A 27,976-nucleotide genomic window follows, 5' to 3' on the forward strand; every position below is an offset into this window, starting at 1 on the left:
GCGGCGGCGGGGGGCTTTGTTTGAGGCTAGCGCGGGCAGCCGAGACGCCGCGGCTTCCCGGCCCTGCCTGCCTGCCGGCTGCTCTTGGGCCACGGCTGGTGCTGGTGGCCGGCCGGAGGGTCTCGCCGGCGCATCCCCCGCCCCGCTCGCTCGCTCGCTTCCTCGCCCTGGCGCGCCAGGGCCGGGGAGGGCCGGAGGGCGAAGCGGGAGCGGCAGCAGCAGGAGGAGGAGGAGGCAGCCTCGCCTCGGATCCTCCCCCACTGCCCGCCCACCCCGGCCTGGCCAGGCCCGCTGCACAGGCGCCCAGGTGGCCGAGAGCGCACGGTGCCCGGGCGCGTCGCCTTCGCCGGGCACCCTTTGCCTCTCCAAAGGGAAGCGCACCGCTGGGGGACGGGAGAGGGAGTGGGCGCCTCGGCCGGCCTTCCCTGGGTGGGCGGGTGAGGAGGGAAAGCCGGGGGGGGAGCCCGGAGAGGGGAGGAGGAGGAGGAAGGGGGCGAGGACGGGAAAAGAGCGGAGGGGGGGACTGGAAGAGGTGAGGAGGGCCGATTGGAAACTGGAAGCCGAGGAAGCCTCTCCTCCCGGGCAGGGGTGGCCACGCTGCCTCCCAGGAAAGCCCCTCTGACGAGGCTGGGCTGAAGTTTCGTCAGCAAGCCCAGCCTCGACCGGAGGGATCCTGATCCGGTCCCGGGAAGATCAACTTTCCTGGCCAGTTTTTTTTTTAAGTGAAAATTTCCTCATCAGAGCTGGGCTACGCTGTCTTTGTTTCACCGTCCCCTGAGAATGTCACAACCCCGCTTTAGATACGAGTTGCCTTCTTATCCTGCTCCTTAGGATGCGCTGCGGCAGAAAAGATACACTCCTCTTGCACAGGGAGGTTCTGTTTATTCGTTTCGTTCATATCCTCGGCTCCCTCCCAAGTTTTATCCTCCTCCCTACAGCCCTGTGAGGTAGGCCAGGCTGATGGCGAGAGCACCTCGCTCAAAATCCCCCCGGTGCATTTCAGGGGTCCATAGGGCCAATCCTGGCCCAAAGCCAGGTGGGCCTGTGTCCCCACAGCCGGTGGGCCTGTGTGCTCTAAATGCCAGGGCCGATTTTTGGTCCCAGTCCGGCCCTGTTTCTAAGCAATGCTTTCCTTCCACTCATGGACACCAACCCAAAGAACTGTAAGAATAAGTCGGGCTGATCTCTTAGTCACAGGACTTCACTACCGAGCCACTTTTCTTCTGTGACTGCTGATTTAATCTTGTCTGAAGGCAAAGATACCCCTTGTGAGAATGCAGTGATGTAGAAACCCACCTGTTTTCAAGGCATGCTTTAATGATCTCACCCCTCCATACTATCTTTGTCCAGTTCTGGGGAACTCACAAGCATTTCTAACCTAATGTGAAGATTTGAGTAGAGGTGTGATGACCATTTAAGATAATGCCATCCCTTGATGCATAAAACTGGAAAGTTAGTGGAAAAGAAAATTGGGGCGTAAGCATTCAGTTATCAAGTCCAAACCTTTAATCTTCTTGCAACTCCATTAACTTCACTGGAGCGAGACAGGAAGCACTCAGACAGAGCACATTAGAAAATCTGTTTCATTAGATCTGTCAGCTGCAAATGCTCACTCATTTATATTGATTTCATTACTGTTTCTTTTAAACTGATCAATGCAGAATTACCCAACATTTATCAGATTCCTATTGATAAGCTCAACTAGATAATGAAATAACTCTTTATCTTCAGTCTTCCTCATCTCTCTCTCTCTCTCTCTCTTTTTTTTTCCAAAGAAATCATACTACTTAATAGGAGTTGCTTTTACAATTGAAGGCACCCCACTAGGAATCAAACATAGGGCTATTTTGTTGAATCCTTGATCTACATAGTTTATTAAATAAGAAAGGAATTTATTTATACAGTATAGCTGCCAATACACCATGTGGTGCCACTTTATTTCTAAAACATGTAAGAGTAAGTTAATCAGTTTGCAACCATTCTTGCAGAACTTCATCACTTTATGCATATGATACTTACAGGCACTTGAGAATTCCAGAGTTAGGCAACCTAATGTTCTTGCTTTCTTGGTAGGAGATGAGCATACTTTGCTCCTCTAGATATTGCTAGACAGCAGCTTCTGTTATCTCTCTTTGTTGGGTCTGCTGGGAGGACTTACAGGAGGTGCAATCCAAAAGCATCTAGAGGGCTGTGAGTTGCCCATCCCATCTTAACAATTCTGTCTTGGAAATTGTTGTTATGTGTCATCAATTCTGAACTGACTTCCATTGACCCTAATATGCAGGGCTTGATGTCTCAGCAGTCAGTCAAAAAATTTCACCAGTCAGCATGAACGGACTAAGGTAAGGCATCCTTCAGTCTTGAAAGACTATGGTAACATGCTCTGTATGGAGGACTTGGAACAGCGTCTAGTGTGGCTGAGAAGGCCAATTCGAGAGTGACAATCCCTTCCACACTGAACACAAATCCAGCCTGCCCCCTGTCCAGCTCCCTGATTTTGCTTTTGTGACTTCCTCTTTGCCTCGGCCTGCTGGACAAGGGTATCTTCAAATTGGGAGAGGCCGTGATGCAACACCTGCCTCCAGGCTGAATGCTCAGATGTCAAGGTTTCCCATCTGTTGAGGTCCATTCCTAAGGCCCTCAGATCCCACTTGCAGATGTCCTTGTATCGCAGCTGTGGTCTCCTTCTGGGGTGATTTCCCTGCACTAATTCTCCATACAGGAGATCCTTTGGAATCCAACCATCAGCCATTCTCATGACATGCCCAAGCCAATGTAGACATCACTGTTTCAGTAATGTATATATGCTAAAGATTCCAGCTCATTCTAGAACTATTCTATTTGGAACTTTGTCCTGCCAGGTGATACCAAAAATGTGTTGGAGGCAACGCATATGGAAGGTGCTCAGCTTCCTCTCCTGCCATGCACAAAGGGTCCAGGACTCACTGCAGTACAGGAGTATGCTCAGGACACAGGCTCTATAGACCTGGATCTTGGTATATGTCATCAGCTTCTTACTGAGCCATACTCTCTTTCTGAGTCTAGAGAACATGGTAGCTGCTTTGCCAGTGTGTTTATCCAGCTTGACATCTAGAGACAGTGTGTCAGAGATCATTGAGCCAAAGTACGCAAAGTCATGAACAGCCTCCAATTCTTGTGTGGAGATGGTAATAGAGGGAGGTGAGTCCACACCCTGGCCCATGACTTGTGTTTTCCTCAGGCTGATTGTTAGTCCAAAGTCTTCGCAGGCCTTGCTAAAATAGTTCATGAGTTGTTGGAGGTCTTCATCAGAGTGGGCAACAATGGCTGCATCATCTGCGAAGAGGAAGTCCCATATGCATTTCAGCTGGACTTTGGTCCTCACTCTCAATCTAGAGAGATTAAAGAGCTTTCCATCTGATCTAGTCCGGAGATAGACACCTTCTGTTGCAGTTCCAAAGGCATGCTTCAGCATGACAGCGAAAAAGATCCCAAAAAGTGTTGGTGCGAGGACACAGCCCTGTTTCACTCCACTCCGGATGTTAAAGGGATCTGATGTTGAGCCATCAAAAACTACTATGCCTTTCATTCCCTCATGGAAGGACCTGATGATGTGAAGAAGTTGAGGTGGACATCCAATCTTGGGAAGTATTTTAAAAAGGCCATCCCTGCTAATCAAATCAAAGGCCTTTCTGAGATCTATGAAGGCCACAAAGAGTGGCTGTTGTTGTTCCCTGCATTTCTCCTGCAATTGTCTGAGGGAGAATACCATGTCAGTGGTGGATCTATTAGCTCGAAATCCACACTGTGATTCTGGATAGACTCTGTCTGCAAGCACCTGGAGCCTCTTCAGCACAACACGGGCAAGCAGCTTCCCTGCAACGCTAAGAAGAGAGATGCCACGGTAGTTATTGCAGTCACCCCGTCTCCTTTGTTCTTGTATAATGTGACAATGTTTGCATCCTTCATGTCCTGTGGTACTCCACCTTCCCTCCAGCAAAGACGAAAGACTTCATACAGTTCGGTGGTAATGATCTCTTTACAGCACTTTAGCAATTCAACAGGGATGTTATCCTTTCTAGGTGCCTTGCCGGAGGCGAGGGAATCCAAGGCCGCATTTATTTCTGCTAAGGTTGGTTCGCTGTCCAGCTCTTCCAAGATAGGCAGGCACTCAATGTTATTTAATGCTTCTTCGGTTACTACATTCTCTCTGGAATATAGCTTAGAGTAGTGCTACACCCAGCGTTCCATCTGCTGTGCTCGGTCCTGGATGATCACACCTGTACCAGACTTCAATGAAGCAGATTTCTTCTTTATTGGACCTAAAGCCTGCTTGATACCATCATACATTCCTTTGATGTTACCTGTGTCCGCTGCTAACTGTATCTGAGAGCAGAGCTGAAGCCAATAATCATTGGATCATCTGCTGGCAGCCTGTTGGCTACAAGCAGCTCGTAGGGTGAAAATTTAGATTCACCATCATAAAAGGTCATCTAAGCTTTCAGTCTCTAAACATGATCTGAATTTATTTTTGATCAGATTCATCTGGCTGAAACCCCTTTCACACCCTCAGACTTGGGTTGATGTATTACCTGCTTTATTACCTGCATATCTGTGGCGTCATGAAGCTTTTATTTTGAATGCCTTTCTTTTGAATGTCTCCAGCAAAAATTAAACTGAAAGCAAAAGCACCCAACCTCTTAGGGAGCCACGGTTTCCTTGGACCCCAGGATGTGTCCTCGTTTGGGTTGAAATTGGGATCAGGGAATCTTCATATTCTCCAGCATTGGATTACTCTACCTTCTCCTGCAGAGCTGTATTTCTATGTGCCACTTGAACTCTCTTCTCACAAGAAGAGGGCAGTTTTCCTTTTGCAGTGGGAGGGGGAGGGGAGGACTGCAGGATTAGAGAGAGAGAGACAGGAGGAGGGGAAGGAGGCAAGGAGGAAGGGAGCTGTGACTTGTCCAGCAACATTTTTCATTCATCACAGAAGAGTGGACGAGTGCATTTTTCAAGTCCTGCTAATATGGTTCTTCAAGGTGAGTGAGAGATTTAAGGAGTGGTTTTAGCAGTGTCACTCTATGCCCCACTCAGGAATTTCTATGGTTGAGTGAGGATTCAAATGCAGTCCCCCTGAATTCTAGTTGCTCACCCTATCACTGTACCACACTGGATGTCCTGTTTTGCCAGTTGTTCTTGTTATGTGCTGTCAAATAAAAACCGATTTATAATAACCCTGACAGAATTTTCAAGGGAAGTATAGAATTTAAGGAGCCCTGTTACCAGTTCGACTTTCCTAGTGAGTTTCCACGGCTGAGAGGGGAATCGAAACCTGTTCTCCAGGATCCTAGTCCATCACTATATCCGCTACACACCATACTGAGCATACTGTTTTGCCATATATTCCTCCAGTAAGAATGTTTTCTCTTTGAATTCCAGTCTGCTTTTGCATCTGGTGTAAAGAAGTTAACATTTATTAATCATTCTACCCCTATTTATGACTTTATTGGAAAATATTTTTTTTAGAAGCGAGGCAATATATGATGTGGACCATTTTGTAGATTTTTTGGGGAAAACAATTTAATAAATTATAATTACAAACCCACCCACCCTCAGTAGTTTGGTATTTTGTACATAACTCTTTATTTCCTTATTATCTCAAAGGAACTAACATTGTTCCTTTCTGTTCTGTTAAAAAAATGCTGCAAACTACTGCCTCATGGTAGAAAACACACTGAAGAAATGAAACCATATGCTGTATCTATGAAAGTAAGTGAAAACAGGTTCAGTTACATAGCCAAAGATGTGAAGTTTTTCCTCATTATATTATGATTGCAATTGTAGGTTAATGGTACCTTGGTGATTGAAGAAAGGAATTGACTGCAAGGAATTCATTGCTTGCCAGCTCCAAATGTAAAGTAGGGTTACTTTACTGTACTGCACCTCAAAAAAGACACAATGGAACTGGAGAAGGTGCAGAAGAGAGTGACTAAAATGATTATTGGGCTGGGGCACCTCCCTTATGAGGAAAAGGTACAGCATTTGAGGCTGTTTAGTCTAGACTCAATCTCAATTATGTCTCCCCTCAAGCGCCTTTTCTCTAGACTCTAGAGAAAAGGTGCCTGAGTGGAGATATGATTGAGACATATAAAATTATGCAGGGGATGGATAAAGTGGATAGAGGGAAGCTTTTTTTCCTCTCACACAATACCAGAACCAGGGGACATCCACTCAAATTGAGTGTGAGAGAGTGAGAATAGACAAAAGAAAATATTTCTTTACCCAGCGTGTTGTTAGTCTGTGGAATTCCTTGCCACAGGATGTGGTGATGGCATCTGGATTAGATGCCTTTAAAAGGGGATTGGGCAGATTCTTTGAGATAAAGTCCATTGCAGGTTACAAGTCATGATGGGGATGTATAATCTCCAGGCTTCAAAGGAAGGTACCTCCAAATGCCAGATGCAGGGGAGGGGTATTAGGAGAAAAGTACCGTATTTTTTGCACCATAAGACGCACTTTTTTCCCCTCCAAAACGGGGGTAGAAAGTCTGTGCGTCTTATGGTGCGAAGGTGGTGACTTCGCCCCCACTGGCCCTGTGGGGGGGAGCGTCGCAAGGGTCCGAGGGAGCCTTCCAGGAGCCTTGCAATGCTCCCCCACCCCCCCACGGGGCCAGCGCAGGCGAAATCGCCAGCTTCCTGGTGGGGGGAACGTTGCAAGGGCCCTGGAAGCTCACTCAGACCCTTGCGACGCTCCTCCCACCGGCAAAATCGCCAGGTTCTGGGAGTGTTTGGAGGCTTGGGGAGCCTCCAAACACTCCCAGAAGCTGGCGATTTTACCCCCCTGGCCCCGTGGGGGGGGTGGAGGTAGCGTGGCAAGCGTCCAAGGGAGCCTCCCAGGACCCTTGCCAGGCTGCCCCCACCTCCCCACGGGGCCAGCCCTGGCGAAAACGCCAGGTTCTGGGAGTGTTTGGAGGCTTGGGGAGCCTCCAAACACTCCCAGAAGCTGGCGATTTTACCCCCCCTGGCCCCGTGGGGGGGTGGGGGGTAGCGTGGCAAGGGTCCAAGGGAGCCTCCCAGGACCCTTGCCAGGCTGCCTCCACCTCCCCACGGGGCCAGCCCTGGCGAAATCGCCAGGTTCTGGGAGTGTTTGGAGGCTTGGGGAGCCTCCAAACACTCCCAGAAGCTGGCGATTTTACTCCCCCTGGCCCCGTGGGGGGGGGTAGCGTGGCAAGGGTCCAAGGGAGCCTCCCAGGACCCTTGCCAGGCTGCCCCCACCTCCCCACGGGGCCAGCCCTGGTGAAATCGCCAGGTTCTGGGAGTGTTTGGAGGCTTGGGGAACCTCCAAACACTCCCAGAAGCTGGTGATTTTACCCCCCCTGGCCCCGTGGGGAGTGGGTGGGGGGTAGCGTGGCAAGGGTCCAAGGGAGCCTCCCAGGACCCTTGCCAGGCTGCCCCCATGTCCCCACGGGGCCAGCCCTGGTGAAATTGCCAGGTTCTGGGAGTGTTTGGAGGCTTGGGGAACCTCCAAACACTCCCAGAAGCTGGCGATTTTACCCCCCTGGCCCCGTAGGGGTGGTGGGGGTAGCGTGGCAAGGGTCCAAGGGAGCCTCCCAGGACCCTTGCCAGGCTGCCCCCACCCCCCCACGGGGCCAGCCCTGGCGAAATCGCCAGCTCCCAGGACCTTTTGAGAGCCTGGAAAGCTTCTCAAAAGGTCCTGGAAGGTCGCTATTTCGCCCATGCTGGCCCCGTGGGGGGGGTGTGGGAGTAGCGTGGCAAGGGTCTGGAAGGCCCCCTCAGACTCTTGCCATGCTACCCCCCTGCGGGGCCAGCGCAGGCGAAATCGCCAGCTCCCAGGACCTTTTGAGAGGCTGGAAAGCTTCTCAAAAGGTCCTGGAAGGTCGCTATTTCGCCCATGCTGGCCCCGTGGGGGTGTGTGGGAGTAGCGTGGCAAGGGTCTGGAAGGCCCCCTCAGACTCTTGCCACGCTACCCCCCCCCAGGGCCAGCGCAGGCGAAATCGGCAGCTCCCAGGACCTTTTGAGAGGCTGGAAAGCTTCTCAAAAGGTCCTGGAAGGTCGCTATTTCGCCCATGCTGGCCCCGTGGGTGGGGGTAGCGTGGCAAGGGTCTGTAAGGCCCACTCGGACCCTTGCCATGCTACCCCCACCCCCCCACGGGTCCAGGGGGGCAAAATTGCCACCTTCTGGGGCTCTTTTGAAGCTTCCCAAGCCTTAAAAGAGCCCAGGTGGCGATTTTGTCCCCTCTGACCCTCGGGGGGGCAGGGTGAGTCTCTAAAGGGTCCTGGAACACACTCTAGGACCCTTTGGAGGCTCACCCTGCCCCCCCACCAGGTTAGAGGGGGCGAAATTGCCACCTTCTGGGGCTCTTCTGAAGCTTTCCAAACCTCAAAAGAGCCCCAGAAGGTGGTGATTTTGCCCCCTCTGGTCTTCAGGGGGTCTGGGTGAGCCTCCAAAGGGTCCTGGGTTGTGTTCCATAAGACAGACCTCTCCATAAGGCTCACCAATTTTTAGGAGAAGAAAACAGATTTTTTTCCTGTTTTCTTCTCCTAAAAATTTGGTGCGTCTTATGGAGAGGTGTGTCTTATGGAGCGAAAAATACGGTATCTACAAGTTGTCTCATGTGGTCCCAGAGGCATCTGGTGGGGCCACTGTGAGATACAGGAAGCTGGACTAGATGGGCCCTTGCCCTGATCTAGCAGGGCTCTTCTTGTGTTCTTATGTAGTCTGTAAAATCTCACCCATGAAATATACACATTAGTAGAGGCTAAAATAATTATTTAAGAACCAACTAACAGAAGTTATTTATTATGTTTGACTGGAAATAAGGAGATAGAGAAGGCTATAATAACTCCTGTTTTGGGAAATTTAGATTTGGATTTTAATTTGTTCTTTCATATGATGGCCAAAGTCCTGTTGCTTAGAGTAAGCCAAATTGTGACAACCAGTTCAATCCTCCAGAGTAAACAAACTGTTGCTGTAATCTCTGTGTATGTGTGTGGAGTCACACTGGCTTGATGTATGTTGTGTACATCCCTGAGTATTGTGGCAGGAATGCTTTGTCTGCCAGGAAAGAATCAATGGGAAGTTATAATTTAGTTTATGCTAATCAACAGGAATTCAGCTGCTATGTATGATACAATGTGCATATTTTCATTATATCGCTCTATGATATAGCATTCCTCGAAATACTCCTTCCGCAAAGGAAGGGAATGTTGTGGTGCGCTAGCTCCTTGGATTTCTTTGATGAAAAAAGACACAAGGAAAGAGATACCTTGTTTAATTAAATATTGCTAATTTTTATGCATTTCTACTGTAGTTTGGAAACAGTCCCAAGGAGATTCCTTTCTGGTGTGCAACTTTCTGTTAAAACCCTGTATCATTCCCTTGCTGGGTACAACAACAACAACAACAACAACAACAACAACAACAACAACAACAACAACAACAACAACAACAACAACAACAACAATATAAGGAGAAGGAGAAGGAGAAGGAGAAGGAGAAGGAGAAGGAGAAGGAGAAGGAGAAGGAGAAGAATTTTGGGGTGGGTCGGAACAATGCAATAAATTGATGAATTTCTAATGCTATCTTCATTAGTTTAGAAGCTAGTTTACCTTATACACTAAAAATTGGCAATGCTTTTGATAAGCAAAACAATATTATTTCATTTTGCAAATTAAGCAATTTGACTGAATGCTGTTCCTCTCTTTCGGAAGAGAGGGTGCCTCTTGATATGTGATTTTCACCCAGAAAAAAGAAATCTCACTTTACAAAATGCATAAACTGCTTCCTTATTTATTTATTTATTTATTTATTTATTTATTTATTTATTTATTTATTTATTTATTTATTTATTTATTTATTTATTTATTTATTTATTTATTTATTTATTTAAAATTGCATATTACTTTTCCATCAAAGTGGCACTCAGATGACTAACTATAGTAAGCCCAAGGCAGAACAATTACAGATAACACCTAAAGCCGAATTAAAGAAATATATCAATAAAAAAGAAACAACAGATCAAATCAGGGAGAGCTCCACTGAACAGTACTCTCAGTTTAAAACCAGCTGCTATTACCTGACATGCCTCCAATAAGTCTCAGATGACAAGGATAACTAGAGAATGGCACCATTCTTTTTTATGCGAAGCTACTCCATTAACCCCCATCAACAAAGAACATTTCAAGCATCTTCCCCATTTGGCTGTCCATTAGGACAGTGAACCCTAAGGTAACAGTTGGTGGGCTTTATAAAAGTGTGTATGGTAAGCAGATCCTTAATACCTATGGGTTCTTCCTGATAGCAGCCCCACCATGTTGAAAAGGAAAGCTGTATTAAGCAGATGCTGTCTCAAGTCTTGTACTGTCTTCCACTAAAAGACAGGAAATGTTAAGAGACTGAAAATAATGAAACATGTGATTGTTTAAGCAGCTATTCAAGGGGTATGCTTTTTGTGGTTTTCCTTCTACCAGAGACTGGATTGATTATTTCAACATTGGATGTGGCAACTGTATTGTGTTGCATTCAGACCAGTCTCCTTTGTTATTCAGCCAATAAGGTCTTCTCTTTCCTGTCTTTTCCTATTTATTTTACCTTGAACAATCAGCTGTAACAATCTGCTCTTTTTGATTCCCATTCTGTGGCTAAAGTATTCTAGCTGTCTGCATTTGATGAGTTCTCTGATTTTGTGGTTATTGTCCACTTCTTTTCACGTGTCTTCATTGGTCACTCCTCTTAATAGAATAAATTTTTTGGCATCCTTTGATAAGGTCACATTTCAGATATTTCTATCTTTTTCTTTACTACCCTATATTAAAGTCTATGATTCCGGCAGCAGCTATGAAGTTGTCAGTTGTATTATATTTAAGTACACTCTTTTGGAATGGTAGTGGTGGTAATGAATGTTTACTTGTTATGAATCTAAGGGATCAGATGAGATTTTTAGGCTATACATGGAAAATATGAAGCATTACATCTTGTAGACAGATATCTTCTGCTATGTGACAGTCCAGTCTGCTCCCATATACAGTAATTATGCAATATTGTTTTGTTAATCTATTACTATGCATAGGGAACATTAATGTTTTGCAAGTTACATTCATGAGGTATTTTAATGTGCCGTGGCATGTTCTTCCTGTGAATGCTGAATACAAAACAGTGCCACAACCTCATATTAGAATACATCATGAAAATGTGTGCTTACATGAATGTAAGGTTGTGTAAAAAGACTTTGTGAATTTCAATAAGATCTCTTCAGACCTTGTTTTCAGGTAAACAGTGGGACAGGACTATACAGCTTGCTTCTGCTTCTACTAGCACATATTCTTTTGAAGAGGAAGGTAGACACAGCAGCGGTGAGAAAGCGTGTTAATGAAGTTATAATTATCTCCCTATGTTCTAATATTTTTTTATGTAGAACAACCTTCCTCAACCTGACTCACCTACCCTTGTGTTTTGAACTACAGCTCCTATTAGTCTTATCCAGCAGGGCCAGTGGAAAAGGCCAATGGGATTTATAGTCCAAAATATCTGGATGGGCTTTTGTTGGGAAAGGCCAAGTTAAAACTATTTTCAAAACTATTTATTCTTATTTTACAGACCGAAAAGCATTTTAACAAGGCATTGTGACAGGAGTTTCTCCTCAGTTCAGTTCCTTCTTACTAGGACAATTTGTACTGAGTGGTAGTGTCCTCTGCTCGTCTCCCAAAGGACACGTGATGTTATCTGTCACATGAACTAAAATTTATGAAGGAGATTTTTGAGCTAAACCTCTGAGTTCATTATTTCTCCTTGATTTGTTGTTGTTGTTCCCATTCAGAAGGGAAGGTTAAAGATGCTCCAAACCAGCAGGAAAGATTCATACAGGCAGGATGGCTATACTGAATACCAAAATAATGTAAATATGCCATTTATCTATGCAAAATGGCTAGAATGTCCTTGCTAATTTCCTTTCCCCTCACCCATTTCATTCTTCTCCCCTAGCATTTGGTTGCCTTGGATCCTCTTACGATGAATGAAGACAAAATAAGACCATCACTGGAAAAACGTTTAGAAGGAATTATCAGTGGTGCTGCTTTATTAGCTGATTCTTCGTGCACACGTGATCTGCACCGTGAGCGAATCATCACTGAGTGTAATGCTATTCGCCAGGCTCTCCAAGATCTCCTTTCAGAGTGCATGAATAATGTGAGTGATATATATTTTTTTGCCCTTCTTATTTGTTAGCCTGTTTTTCCATTGCTTTTTCTGTGACATTATTCCACAAGGCATTTGTATCTTTTGTCTTGTACTTTGATAGTCAAGTGTAGTCAAAAGTTTTCTGAGAAGTGTTTAGTTATTTATTGTCTGTTCTCAGAATGCTTGATGTGTTGTGCAAGTGGAAAATCAACATCAGTTGTGCAAAATGAATCAAGGGATGCTGTATTAATTTTGTCCTCTTCTGCCCACCCCAGCTACCAACCTAAGATGGCCATTGGGTGGGACTGCCTCCTTTTAAAAATCTTGTCCTCCTAGTCCAGAGGTTTTAGGGTCCAGAGCAGTCCAGATAGATCCCTAGGGGAAATCCTCAGAACCAAGGCATGATGGAAAAGACAGTTTCTGAGTTCACCAATGTTCTGAAACAGATGGACTCAGAGGCTACCTTCCTATCATGCCTTGGTTCTGAGGGTCTCCCCTTGTAGTTGGCATGCAAGAAAAGAAGGAGGGGCTGCAGAGGAACACCTCTTTGATTCAGTGTGTGTGGCTTCTGTCACACGTTTCTCTTCTGATGTTTTGCACTGCAGGGACAGAAGGTTTGGGCTTTTTAAAAAGCCATTCAATGTGTAGGAGGGTCCACTGAGGTAGTGGCTTAGCCATGGAGGTCAGTGCCTTTGTGTTGAGTTGCCCTATGTTGTAATCCTAGCTTTGGGGTGCTAATTTTGGCTACCAGTAATTTAAAAAATTTGATGGGTTCAATAGTTATTATCTCCAGATGTTTTTGGACTTCAGATCCCAGAGGTCCCAGTCCACATGACCCAAGAGAATTATGGGAGTTGTAGTCTAAAACGTTTGCCTCAAGCAGGATTGAGACTGTAAACTAAACTTCTATGAAGTGGAAGTTGCTGGCAATAAAAAAGTAGTAGAAAGACAGCTGTCAACAACTTCAGTAAATGAAATCATTCAGTGCAGTGTTTTATCTGGAGACCTCTGCATTGAGCAGATATGTTATTTTAATCTAAAGGCACTTAAGAAGTCAATTTGCCAATTAATTTTGTTGAGAAAGTATTGTTTTTTGTGCTGCGAAAAAATGTGAGGCTTTCTTGTTTTTCAGGAGCACAGACTGTTACTGCTAAATTTGTTTGTGTGTTGTCCCAGATATTTTCTTTTTCATAGAAAAATCATGTAGTGCTTTCAGTATTTATCAGCCAACATTTTGTTGGATTTTTACATAAGATTGTGCAGCTTGTGTGGTTGATGAGGTGACGGACTGCATTTCATCTGTGCAATTGGATGTGTGACCAAGCGTGCAACTGAAATGTGCCCCATCACCTCATTAGTTAGCCATAATTAGCCATAGCAAGTTACACAAATCTTCCACAAATATCAATAGGATTCTGGCCATCTTATAACTGTGTAAGTCAGCTACATCTTTTTTTTAATACTCAACATGACAACTTTGTATTTAAAAATAAAAAGTATTTTTCCTGTTGATCCTTTTTTTCCTTTTGAGTCAAAGAAAGTGATTTTTTTGTGAACCATTATTGTATTGCTGATTAAGTCACATAGGTTTTTTTTAAAAAAATAAGGTGAGTGATCATAGTTTTAAAGTACCTTTACAACTTCCATATCTACCTCAAAATACATCTACAAACGTTTTCCCATTATGTGATTCATATTTAACAAATATACTACTGACCAATTGTTATTATTGCCATTGTGTTTATTTTGTTAATCAATTTTCATGCTGCCTGCCATATTTAAACAATATATCAGCATCTTAGATAATATTTATTACTTCTCCTGTATTGCTCTCAAGATGTGTGACATTTTGTGGGGTCAAAAAGGGCATGAAGCTGCCCCAATGGACTTACAATTTAAAATTCAGCACAGGAGAAGCAACAAACAAGAAGAGGGCATGGGTTAAGAGGAAGGATATGTATTATTATTTTAGCTGGAATTGTTTTAACTGTTTCTTTCCCTGAGGGTTGAATTATACATGAATTATTCATTACATACATTCCATAATGCTGGAACTGAATACAAGGCTTTGTTTGTGGGTCTGATTTCTCAGACACGAAGGCCTGTCTGAATCGGACGTCTGGAACACTAATATCATTTGAACTCATTGTCTCTGTAATCTATAGTTTGTGTCTGTATCAAGATACACTTCTTCAAATAAACACTTCTCAGTTCTTTGGAGACAATGACCAGAATCTTATTGAGTGTTTAGGCTGGTGTAAATGTAATAACATAAATTCCAGTAGCTAATTCCTGGTACTTAACATGTTGTCGCTCCCTTTCCTGGAGGCATGCCCATTGTGTGATTTGGCACATGCCCAGGAATGTGACAGGCAACTTATTAATTGGCGGCATTTCATAACTGCCATTTATGTAGTTATACCAGTGTAAATCCCCAATAGGATTCTTGCCACAACTTAGGATATTGGGATTCCTTGCCTTCATAGTGCCTTTGTTGTTAAAGTAGCCGAATGAATTGCAAAGGAACTTATTTAGTTTTCTGTGACGGTGAAGATACTACTACTTTGTGCTGATATCTGTTTGTAACCTTATTTTTATTTCATTTTAATTTATATGTATTTGTAATTCGAAGTGTTCTTAGTTTGCTGTTTTGCCCACTGTGGGTGCTCGGAGCAATGCACAATCAACAATTAAACAATACCACCTACCCCAAACAACCAATTAAAAGCCAAACATAGAGTACAAGTAATGTTCACTTTTATGCAAATAAAAATGCTGTTACCGTCTCAATGTTTGTCAGAAGATGCTACTGAAGAATTGCAGCTCTCTTTTACTGTTGGTTTTTAGAAAGCTAGTCAGGGGGATTCGCAAGCAGCAGGATGTAGGTCTTCCTGCATTGCATTTCAGGTCATGCTACTTCTCAGCATTCACGTGTTGGTTTGTAGAGCATTTGAACACTCACCCAAACCTCCTGTCAAGAAGCAACACTGTATTGGCAATGCTTTCATAACTAGGTTTCTTCCCCCCAGTTGTGCATTGCCGGAAGGCTCCCTCACTAGAAGGCTTTGTGGAAAGAACAGAAGGAATGCACTTACATTCTGAGAACAACCACCAAATTTCGTGTTTCTTCAACATCTGTGTTCCTGGCAGTTTTAATGAGCAATCCTACTTGAGGATATCTCTGTTTAGTACTTCATCTGTGTACAATCTCAGCCATCCACTACATTATTAGGGTAAACCAAAGTAGAATATTTAGAATAAAATTAATTTTTGAACAATTGTCTGGTATAATATTATTATTATTATTGGTAATCTTTTAAAAATTATCCAGCTATATGCCACAACACGGTTTTATTAATATTATCAAATATGTTATTCATTTTTGATGGTAATGCATAATGAATTTGTACATGAATCTGAAACATCTACTGTAGGCCTGCATGATATTTTCTTGGAATAGCATGGCACAATATTGTACAAAGATTAACTGAAGGTAATTGGGAGGAAAAGTTTATTTGCCCCACATCTGACTAACTTTGAAAAATGTTGTGTACAGACTACTGGTATAAGCTGAGAAGTGCTTATTACTTTGACACTTACTGCACTTTTGTTATCTGTGGAAGAATTTGAAAGGTAGTCTTATGTCTTAATTAGATGGTCTTTTCATCAGCACACACCTGTGTGCCTTCGTACACTTGGATGATCTTCTCTTTGCATACAAAGGCATTACTCAGTATTAGTTGTTGTTGTTAATCATTAAGTCAAGTCCGACTCTTTGTGACCCCATGGACCAGAGCACGCCAGGCCTTCCTGTCTTCCACTGCTTCCCGGAGATTGGTCAAATTCATGTTGGTAGCTTTGATGGCACTGTTCAACCATCTCTTCCTCTGTTGTCCCCTTCTTCTCTTGCCTTCACTCTTTCCCAACATCAGGGTCTTTTCCAGGGAGTCTTCTCATGAGATGGCTAAAGTATTGTTGCCTCAGCTTCAGGATCTGTCTGTCCTTCCAGTGAGCACTCCGGGTTGATTTCCTTCAGAATGGAAAGGTTTGTTCTCTTTGCAGTCCAGGGGACTCTTAAGAGTCTCTTCCAGCACCACAATTCAAAAGCATCAATTCAGCCTTCTTTATGGTCCAGCTCTTACTTCCATACATCGCTACTGGAAAAACCATAGCTTTGACTTTGTGGACCTTTGTCGGCAAGGTAATGTCTCTGCTTTTTAAGATGCTGTCTAGGTTTGTCATTGCTTTCCTCCCAAGAAGCAGGTGTCTTTTAATTTCGTGGCTGCTGTCACCATCTGCAGTGATCATGGAGGCCAAGAAGGTAAAATCTGTCACTGCCTCTATATCTTCCCCTTCTATTTGCCAGGAGGTGATGGGGCCAGTGGCCATGATCTTAGTTTTTTTGACGTTGAGCTTCAGGCCATTTTTTTGCGCTCTCCTGTTTGACCCGCATTAAGAGGTTCTTTAATTCCTCCTCATTTTCTACTCAGTATTACTCAGCATCATTTGAGCACAGTGGCTCTGGTTGGTCAACGGGGAGACGGGAGAACTATAACAGGTCAGATGGCCTCAACTTTATTTGGAACAAAACTGGCCACAACTTTATTGATTACAGCTCCCCAGAAGTCCTGATAGAGTATGGATGACCCATCAGGCAATCTGCTTACTGGCTTATGATAACTTGAGTAACAGAATTGGAGTTAACCATGTGAATTTATGTCACTGGAAGGTGATGGAAATGTGAAACATCTCTGAGCCAATAATGAAAGAGGCCAGCTCGGTGACTCTGGCTCTTTTTATACCCTCCAGATCAAGCCCTGCCTACTAGCTGGCCCTATTGATTGGCTTTGGAAGTGTAGAAAGCTCCTCCTTCCACGCAGAGCTTGCTGGGTCAAAGAAGGCAACCCCAACATGGCAGCCATCATGCCAATTTAGCCCTCCAGAGCACTGATAACAACAAAACTCAACTCTGATAAGTTGGGGACCACTGCTTATCAATATGTGTGGAAAAGTGTGACTAGCCCCTCCCTTCTCTGTCCCTGATTTCTCCACGTGGAAAGTATTCTGTCTGAGGAAGAGGAGTTCCTACTCTCCTGTAGGCTCTACGTACAATCAGACTCTCCAGTTTTCGAGGATTCTTGCTCATCAGTACAGCCTGCTTGAGAGCAGGAGTTTCTTTTCTTCAAACTTGCTGCTGTCTTCATGGAGGAAGGGAGGACTGAATGCTCTTCTCTCAGTGAACAAATGTCTTTTGTACTTTCCAGAACAATATGCCAATTCATAAGTTATTCTTAAAGTTCTACATTTCTTTAAAAATTGAGGCAGAGATGGCTAAAATAAAATAAAATGACAGTGTGTATTTTAGGCTAAAATGCATATAAAAGCATGCATTTAGGATAAAATGCATATTTTAGGGCAAATGCATGCACAAATACATACAGTATTGTGAAGAATGTGGATTGCATAAAAATACATTGAAGACTAAGGTATGTATGCAGTTTCTTAAGAAACATTTGGAGGTCGATGTGCGTGTATGAAACAGATTCCCCTGTGAATTCATGCGAAAGTGACAGGAAAAAAAAGCCCCAACAGATTGGTCCATCCATACCACTGAGAGCTATATCAATGAGAAATGAAGAGCCCCGAGCATTTCAGTGTGCTTCTGCTAAGCAAGCAGTTCTCTTCATTTCTTGGCGTACTCTCATCCTTGTAGGAAGAGTAGGTCAAGCTCTGGCAGGTTAGAAAGGGCATCTTGGGACTTGAAAATATTGGCACAGCTTCTATAAGTCCCTGGGTGGACTGGGTGAGTCATATTCCAAAAAAGGAGCTTTTCCAAGCTTGGGATCTGTTGTATCTGTGGGAGGCACTGAACCCCCAGAGTTATATAGTTGTTCAAACCTCAGTTACCAGAAGACTGAAGCCTCTCTCATATTTCCAAGTTGCTCTAACCTAGTTTAATGCCACTTGCTAAGTCTTCCGTCTACAATGATGCCTGCAGTATTATTTCAAAAAATGAGCTTCTGCTGCTCTACATGTTAATTCCTGTGTCTTTGAAGTAGCAACTATGTGAAAAGTTTAGCACGCAGTATACACAAAATGAAAGTGAAATGCGGCTGAAGCACAGAGGAAGGGGTGCCTGAATCAAAGGAGAAGCTGCCTTATACAAAAGGGTGAGCAGGCAAGACATTGCATTCTTGCTGTAATTTTTCATCATGATGACTGCCAGAGCCTCATAGAGGTTTAGAATTTGATTGTCACAAGCCACCGAGCAATCAAGTTTCCAGAAGCTGCCACACACCCAGGATTCATTTGCATAAGCACTAAGATGATTGCTTCAATCAGCATAATAGTCTTGAATGTCCTGGCAGAAGCTATTCTGTGGGGGAAAAAGTTAGGAAATGTTTTAAATAATGTCTAAGTTATGATGGTTGCATACTAAGAGATATGGCTGTTGGAGGTTGGGAGTCCAAAATTGTCAAAGGACACAGTAGAGTGATGACAAGAAGAGGCCCCAGCATCACACTAAGAATTATAAGATTGCCTTTCCACACTCTCTAAGGGCACATCTAATTTCCTCTTGTCTTACAGCTATGCAGCTTTATTGCAGAACATGTTTCCTATCAGAAGACAATTTATATTGTTCTGCTGAAGATATGCATGCACAAGGTGAACAAACAGATTGCATGTCACCATAACCCAGACTGGGATATAGTTTTGTACATTAAAATTTAATCTCACAGCCAGAAGCATAGTGACAAATTCAGAAGTGCAGTGTCCCTCCATGAGACTTGCACCACACCCCTAGCAGTCATTTTCCTCCCCTTCCCCCTGCCCCCGTAAGATTTACAGGCTTATAAGGTTATACATTAAAAATGAGTTTTCAGTTTCTTATTTTGTTTTGAGTTCTGCTGAGTGATGAATGCAGGGCGAGGCTAAGTCTTTTTTTGAAATTCATGAAGAAGAGTGGTAATTTGCAGAAGTTGATCAACGTCAGTGTCAGAAAACATGTCATATTTTCCCAAGAGCTGCAGTCTGGTTTTGCTGAATACTACATTCAACTCATATACTAATTTGTATACAAATTGTCCCTACATTCTCTTATCCCATATGTCACAAGGGGCACTTATTTAAATGATTGAAGATACATCCAAAAGTCTGTATTTAATGTAGGAAGAACGTAAATTTGGGTAGGAAGAAGACATCCTCAAAGAAGCTGGTCATGTCTGCATAAGAATGCAGTCACATCCAACTGTGGCATCAACGGTAGAGTTTGCAAATATTTTATATTTTACTTTAGCTTTGTCAGACATTGAATTCTTGAAGAATTTTGTGAATAATCCAGAAAGGAGTTGGGAGAGAGCACCTGCTCTTCTCATGCCACCTTTGAAGTAAAAGAGTCAACAGTTTATTCATGTTTAAACTGTCTAGACACTGTACAGAGAAGGCCTCATTTCCAAGTATGAAAGTTTTATTTTTCTAGATCTTCTGGTGAAGAATGGAGAGAGAGACATTGGTCAATTTTAATAGCAAGTAACTGAACGTCTGGAGTGTAAAATGGGGATCGACTGTTGTCCTTTGAACTGCTGGGCCTTTCCTTTCAAACACAAACTTGCACAGGACTTGGAGGGACTGCTGCTAGATTTTGGGCAGGGAGTCCGGAAGAGGTGGAGCTGTGCATGTGAGGACCATGTGGGTATGGGGAATGGGAGAAGAGAGAGACACACGCCTTACCTCCCTGCATGGCAGGGACCACCAACTTTGCTCAGTTTAAGGGAGGAAGAGGAGACCCCCCCTCCTTCTTGTGCTTTCCCATTGTGAGGGGATCCTCAGTGCAGCAACCAGCCTGATTCTGTCTCCTGCCTTTCCCCAGACAGGAGCAGGAGCAGGAGCAGGAGCAGCATAGAACAGCATGCATATCTCCCACTACACTCACACTTGTTCCCATGCTTCTTTTACCCCACTCTTGTCAGTCTGGGACTTGGGAGTTGACAGAAGCAGGAATGGAAGCAGTGGTAGCGGTGTCTCATGTCTCAGAACCTAGAGAGCAGCAGCAGAGATGGAGTTGGCCTCAGCATGCCCTGGTGCTTGGAGTGATCTGAGCTGCTGCTGCAATATTAGCTGCTGCTTTAAGTCTTCTTTGCACCTCACCCACCACCCACTCTTTCTCCTTGGGTCCCCAATAATGAACCTAATGAACCATCTTCAGTGGCAACCCCATTTGCTCTCTTTCGCTCCCAGTAAGGAGTGATGTGTGAAGGAGGTGGGAACTGTTCCTCCCCCATTCCTGGGATAAAGCAAGTTGAAAGCCAAAGTGGAACATTATTACAAATAATAAAACATTATTTAAAAAATAGTAATTAACTAAAGGTTAATTTGGTTTAGCCCAAAGAAAGAGATGCACACCCTGTCATTTGCAGGATGCAGCCTTCCTTCATAGCCATGTGCAGTGATGGAGTGGAACTGAGGACAGATGTGCAGCTGAAGGGTGGACAGCAATCCAGCGGGGGGGGGTCATGGCTGCCCCAGAAGTACTGGGATGACAACCTGGCAGGACCTGCTATCACTGCACCACTGATCACAGCTGCCAACACTCTATTCTTCTTTTAATTTAAAGAAAAATAGATTTGTCTGTTTGCTCTTCACAGCTCTCCCTGCACAGAAGAAATATAAAAAGGCTCCCTATGTTATACAATGGATTCTCAATGGATAGAGTGACAGGCAGACAGAAACCTTTATTGGCATACTGTACAAAATTAAAACACACTAAAATGCAAATAAAACATTCAGCAGTTAACATGTGGCAGGGAACAGCCAAATAGCATCCTTAGGGCTCGGCATTCAGTGACAACACAATACGTCACCTCTGCATGATGGAGTGGATGTATTCTGGCTGTTGTCAGGGTAAGTTCCTTAATAGTGTCACCTAGGAGGTGTCAAATCTTTCTTGGGTCGTCCCATCCAGAATGGAAGGAAAGGAAGGTGCTCAGATAAGACAGGCCAATATCCTTATACAAGATACAGTAAAACAACATATGCTGCAAGGATTCAACCACTCCTTGACCACAAAGGCAGCCTCTCATTCTGTGGGTAAACCAGTATACAGTATCTGCCCTGTGCTAGGTTCGAAGGTGCAATATTGCACCTAGCAAGGGTGAATGCCCATCCATATTGGGGGAAATCTAAAAGATAGAGGTAATTCGGTCTTCTGCCATGGGAGAGGGGCAACTGAAAATATAACAGGGAGCAGACCCTTTGTGCAGCGCTTTGCAGGGTTTGTCACTCAATATCCCTCTGTTTTTTATTGTACGGAATACCTGGGATAGGGGTATTGAGCCCAGCAGATCTGATTTTATTGATAAATAGGGCCAAACCTTTTGGAAGTACACTTTCAAAAAGCAGTGCTTGGAATAGGATGTTCTGGGCTGAGATGAAACAGATTCTGACCCAGTATTTAAACAATCTGAGCAAAGCCAGGGTCTCAATCCTGTGTCGGCCACCTTCAAGGCACAGGGTTGCACAGGAGACACAGCAAGGCAGGCCAAAGATTTTGTACAGGAATGTTGATTGGACCCTTTCCATGGAGCTCCATCCAGATGGAGGCATCATAAAGAAGCTGTGCTGCAGATTTGGCATTAAAAATCTGCAGCGCAGCAGGGATGTACGAATGGCCCCAAGTCCGATGGAAGCATAAGATAGCCTGCGCTGAAAGCTTTGCTGACTGAATCATTGTCTGCCAGTGCGTCGGCCAAGTGTATCTATAATGAAAAAAGACACCCAAATACTTAAACTCTCTGACCTGCTGGATAGAGTTGCCGTTGAAAGACCAGGAAAAGGGTTTCCATGCTTTGCCAAAGACTATAATTTTAGATTTTTCAAAATTTAGTTGGCGCTTGTGATGACCAAAACTCCCTAAGGAGAGTATGGCATTCGCTTTGGGAGCCACTGAGGCCACAAATATATCACTTTGCACTGAGGTAAGTCCTCAGTAGTGCATAGCACCTGTGCCTTGGACAATCCTGACCTTTGCAAAACACCTCACTTTATCCAGTACTTTGAAAGTACTTAAGCATGGGTTTTGTGGTTCCTCAGAACTCACAACAGCTCAGATAGATAGGACTTCTCTGTAGTAACTAGTTAGTGGCCATTCCACTCCTCTGGATTTAACCTAACCCTGCTTGATCCAAGAGACTAGTCCTCAATGAGGTTTTGAATAATTATTTTTTATTAAGAAAATAACGATTCATAGAAACAGTTTGTTTGCATAAGCAATAGCTTAATAAAAGGTTCAAAGGATACAATAGTAAAATAAAGCTGTTATTTCTTATTAAAAATAAGAAACACTAAAATCTAAGCTGTGGTGGGCTAATCCCACCCCTCCTTCTCCTTACCATTCTACATTCTGTAAACATCCAGGTAGATAACACAATCCATCATGAATCATTCCTAGCTTGGCATAAGCTAAGAAAAGCTCTCTACACCTCCTCTCCTACATCTTTTCCTACATTCCTAGGACCTCCTCCTTTATGGCTGTAAACCAATTACTTCACAGAGGTGTAACACCACTCTCCACCCCCCAAGTCTCATGAAGATGCAGGTGTGTTATCCTTTTGCTAATTAGATTGGAATGTGTTGAGTCTTCACACTGGCCTCTGTCGTCCTTGCACCCTCATCAGGAATTCACTCAGCCTAGCTGTAAATTAGGGAAAAAAGTCTCCCAGCCTTTACGTACTGCATTCCAATGCCTTCACTCATTCCACTTCGAACCTAACAGACTCCATTTTCTTCAGACTACAAATCCCACTCTTCTTCAATATCATCATGTTACGTTTCAAGTAGTCATGGCATCTGCTAACTAGCCATTTTAGACCGACCCTTGTGTGGGACAGGAGAACCATGTCATCTGCATATAATAGGATTGGAATCTGTATAGGGCCTAGTTTGGGGCTGTGGCTGTTGATACTATGTGGGGCAAGAACATTAATAAATTAAACAGATTTGGCGCCAGAACACGGCCTTGCTTCACTCCTCTGTTGGAGAAAATCTGACTAGAAAGGGCCCCCTGTGTCAACATTTTTATCCAACAGGTAGAGCCCGCATGGAGTTTTTGAATCAGAAAGAGGAGCCTCCTACCTATGCCCAGCCTCAAGAGCTTTAGCCATAGGATATCTCTGTCAACGGATTCAAAGGCCCCTTTTAGGTCTAAGAAAGCTGCAAATAGACGAGTGTTATGCTGCAAAGCATATTTGGAGATCAGATGTGATAGGATCATACAATGGTCTAGTGTAGACTTTCCTGCCTTAAAACCCGCTTGTTAGGGCCCAGGGTGTCTTGGTCTAGAAGTCAGTCGTGTAATTTTTTAAGTAGGTAGCTGGCATACAACTTTCCAGTGATGGCCACAAGGCTTATTGGTCTATAATTTGCAGGGGAATTCTTATCACCCTTCTTATGGATGGGAATCACTGTGGCTTGCATCCATGCTTTGGGCATGATACCAGATCGGTTAACAGATGTAAATAAAGTGGCGAGAACAGGGGCCCACATCAGGGTCAGCCTTTAGCAGTTCTGGAGAAAGGGCATCCAGACCTGATGCTTTTCCTATTCTAAGATGTCCTATGAGCTTTTTAATTTCACTAGTTGTGACTGGGGACCATTCCGGGAGAAATCTGGGTAGAAGCAGATTAGTGGCACTGTGGACTTGCAGCTATCATAAAAAATGGCCATGTTCCCATGTCCCAGCTGGCATATAGGGAAGGCCCTGTGATTTCTTATTAAAAATGGAAGAACCTGAAACCACCTCCCAATTTTTTTTGTTATTACCTGAGTTGATAGCCTGGGCTAAATGAGACCAGTGGTCCAGAATGAAACGGTAACGGAGCTTCTTAATGGCTATTCTGAGGTGGTTTTCTAGCACAAAATAATATGTAGGGAGCCTGAGTGTTCTCTAGTTTTCTGAGGCACTAATTCAGATCTCCCAGGCTTGTGAACATATATATGTGGCCACAAAGTCTGCAGAGCCATGGCAACAGTCCTGTCCATGGACTGGTTTGGTGAGGTTTACTTATCCACCCTAATCCAGTGAAGATTATCTGTTTGTACATCTTCTCTTTCTGAAACTATGCCATTTACCTCTGATTAGTTTCCCTAATTTTTCTCACTATCTTTAAAATTTCTAGTGTGCATAGGCAGCTCATGGATTGAAGACAGGTTACTTTAGCACCCTTATCTCTGACAGTTGGGAGTGGTGGACTGCTGCGGTCACAAGTCATCTGTGCTGGATTGCCTTTTGTATATATTCCAACTTGCTATATCTTTTATTTTATTTTCCTTTCTGGAGGGCTACACAGACCTCCAGGCATCTCTGGAACAATTTCTCTCGCGCTTTCTGTTCCTTTCTTTATTATTTATACATTGGTAATCTTTAGAATAGTATGCTATGAAGCAACTCCTGGACTGCTATCTTTATCTGTTGCTCTATTTTTGGACATGATTAACCATGATCTGCAAAGGTTTTTTTCTGAAATGACATGCAAAAAATAGTCAATGTTGAAAAGTCTCTGAAAGTATCTGCTCATCAGAATTAATTCTGAGTCATCTAGAGCCTAAAAATTATCTAGAGTTCAGGTGCTTGTTTTTGTGAGGGCATCTAAAACTGTTGCTTATAAGAATTACTTATAATTAATTGCTTATAATTACTTAGATGAATGGTTTTGAGATGCTCCCCAGAAATGCAAAGTGGCAAATATCTGGATACTCTTTGAAACTGCTGCCCATGTTTTCTTCTGAGTAATTAACTCCTGTTTATTTTTGAGGAGACATGCATAACATGCTTTTCCGGTAGTCGTTGCATGTCATTCTTTCCAGTTGTACCTCTGAATAAGTAATAGCTGGCCATGCCCACATAGTTTTTGTCTTGTCCACCACTCGAATGCAGCCTCAAGGTCTCTTCCTAGATGCAAATTTGGCCACAGGCATTTCTCATGTTGTACCTAAAGCTTTCTTGGTAGTGGCACCATTTTATGGAATGTGGTATTAACAGATATTCAGATTAGCTTGATCACTGTACAGCCATGTTCTACAGAATATGTAAAAACTTTCCCCATTTAAAAATACATTTGATTAAAAGTGTGAATAGCTCCTGAGGATATGTTTAGCCAAATGTAGCTGTGGTGTTGTTGTTTTAATTTTATTATTATTTATTAATGGTGGTGGCGCTGTGGGCTAAACTGCAGAAGCCTGTGCTGCAGGGTCAGAAGACCAAGCAGTCGTAAGATCGAATCCACGCGACGGAGTGAGCGCCCGTTGCTTGTCCCAGCTCCCGCCAACCTAGCGGTTCGAAAGCATGCAAATGCGAGTAGATAAATAAGTACCATCTCGGTGGGAAGGTAAACAGTGTTCCGTGTCTAAATCACACTGGCCATATGACCACAGAAAGATTGTCTTCGGACAAAACGCTGGCTCTATGGCTTGAAGAGCGGGATGAGCGCCGCTCCCTAGAGTCGGACATGACTGTACAAAAATTGTCAAGGGGAACCTTTACCTTTTATTAATGTAATTTCTAAATATCAGTTTAAAATACCGCTCATCTTCTCTTTACCAGCTTCAATTTCTGGTCATAACTCTTACTAAAAAAAGAGAAAAAAACATTTTGAATCCCCAAGAACGTATTCTGGGAATCATGAGGGAGATTGTTTAGCCCTATAAATTTTGGCTATACTGTACTTCAGTGATTCATTTAGGAATGTTGTCACTTTGGTCTTAAACAAACAGGCATTGCCTAGCAGGTCTGTTTCTTACATAAGCACTGAGCTAAGGCCACCTTAGTGAGCAGCAGTTAATAACATGTCTGAAACTAAACTCTAATTAAAATGTCCTTTCAAGGATTAGTTCATGGGTCTCAAGAGAGAAAGGAAGTGAAAACCATAAACTCAGAGAAAACTAGATGAGAGGTTCAGCTCAAGAACTGCAGATAAAGAGATTGTATCTCAACACCAGCAAGAACCCAGAGAATGTCCTTTATTTTGATAAAGACAGTTACTGTATTTTTCAGCTTCTTTGCTACGATCAAATGTAATTCATGGACTGAGAGGGGAGTCTAAAGCACCCTTTCCCAACCTTGCACCCGTCAAGAAGCCTTAGTTTTCAACTCCTCCTTCTCTAGCTGGCCTGGCTACTGGTCAGCTGGCTAGGGATGAGGGAGACATGATGCAGAAAATCAAGATGATATATAAGAATAATATAAAGGATATGAAATTGTTCCTGTATTCCCCCCAAAAGAATATGAGATTGTACTTCTACTTCCATTTCAACCAAGAAACTGCTTCAATTTCTTACTTACATGGTCTGTGCACAATAGATTTCATGCCCAGATTAGCATGGAAATGATAGATTATGGGCTGGAAGTGGAGCACAGATTTTACCAGTCTGCTCAACCCACTTTTATTTTTATTTGGAGTCATCTGAAATGGCCACATTTTAAAATAACGGTAGATGCTGTTGATTTATTGATGTCTCTCCCATCCATACTTCTGTCTTTCTGATACAAAATTCTTCTAAACAAGCTGTTAAAATACAGTCCTTCCTAGTATATGAAAACCCTTTATAGGCTTGGGTGAAATGTTAAGTCCTCTTGTGCAAATGCACTTGTGAGTTTAAAGGTGGTAGAGTAATAAACTGACATTCAATATGAATAGAGCAAATGTTAACATAATACTGTATATTTTATGATGAGAAGCTAGTCATGCTGTGTTCTTGCCAGCAAACCACACCCGAGGGCTTCCATGCTGTGTTTTGCCAGCGCCAGGAACTTGATGGAGGCAAATCATGCTTCTGCTATTTGAATCTGAGTACTATTCCAGAATGTAAAAGAATCTAGGTGGGGATATTAGTACTGAAGTAGAGGCATTACGTGAGGCTTCATGAGAGCATTTCATGGACAGAATGGCAGTCTTTGAATTTACCAGACACAAGTCAAAACCAAAAGCCAAATTTACAGATAACCCTTGGTTGCAAGAATAAAGTCCTTAAAGTGGCTGAGTCTCACAGCAGACTCAGTGGAGATAATGGCATCACTAAGAGTATCTGAGGAGAAAAGGATATAGAATATTAGCAGGATGCCCATTTTTAACACAGAACAATGGGAAGAAAGTAGATTCCTCTTCTCATAAACCTGGGGAGGATATGCAAATTAGTTTGCTTTGATGACTGATCTTTAGGGCATGAGCACAGGATTCCTTTGAAGTCGGATTTTGCAAAGAGAGACTACCTTAGTTATCTCTCCAATGTTACTCTAATTATGGGCTTTCTGTAATAGCTAATTCTGCTCTGAGAGACAAGGTTGAGAAGCAGAATCCAAGGTTCTTACCATAGCAGACCCTAAGCACAAATAAGTTAAAAACAGAACCTTTTCTCAGGCATTGGTCGGCTTCAAAGTGGAAAATCTTCAAGTACCTAGAAGTCATTGCTTTGGATCTGCCCTCTTCCACTTGTTTTGTTCACAAAGGAAACCACCCCTGTTCACAACCTATCCTCATTTCTGAAGGATCTCTTCATGTGGCTTTTGTCTCCAGTGAGCTTATTTGAGTACTTTATAATTTATATACAACCTTTCCTCCACACAAGTTCAAAGTGGCATACACTTCTTGTCTCCACTTGACACTCACAATACTCTGTGAGGCCGGTGTAGCTTAGAGATAATGACTGGCCCAAGATCATCAAATGTCTTTTATGGTTCAGTGGGGACATGGACCTGAAGGTCCCAAGGTGCCGTCTCACATTCCATCCATTACAGATTATTGGCTTTTGA

General features: G+C 43.4%; 1 protein-coding gene across 5 annotated transcripts in view; it reads left to right on the forward strand.

The window, feature by feature from the left end:
• Nucleotides 1-27,976, forward strand: part of CTNNA3 (catenin alpha 3) — a 1,002,073-nt gene that overhangs the window by 194,932 nt on the left and 779,165 nt on the right. For all 5 annotated transcript variants that reach the window (XM_072995177.2, XM_072995180.2, XM_072995179.2 and 2 more), the window contains one exon: nucleotides 11,980-12,183. In XM_072995177.2, coding sequence (XP_072851278.2) covers nucleotides 11,980-12,183 — 204 coding nt within the window. The remainder of the gene's footprint in view (nucleotides 1-11,979; nucleotides 12,184-27,976) is intronic.

This window comes from Pogona vitticeps, chromosome 3 (assembly GCF_051106095.1).
Source record: "Pogona vitticeps strain Pit_001003342236 chromosome 3, PviZW2.1, whole genome shotgun sequence".
NCBI classification, from domain to species: Eukaryota; Metazoa; Chordata; class Lepidosauria; order Squamata; family Agamidae; genus Pogona; species Pogona vitticeps.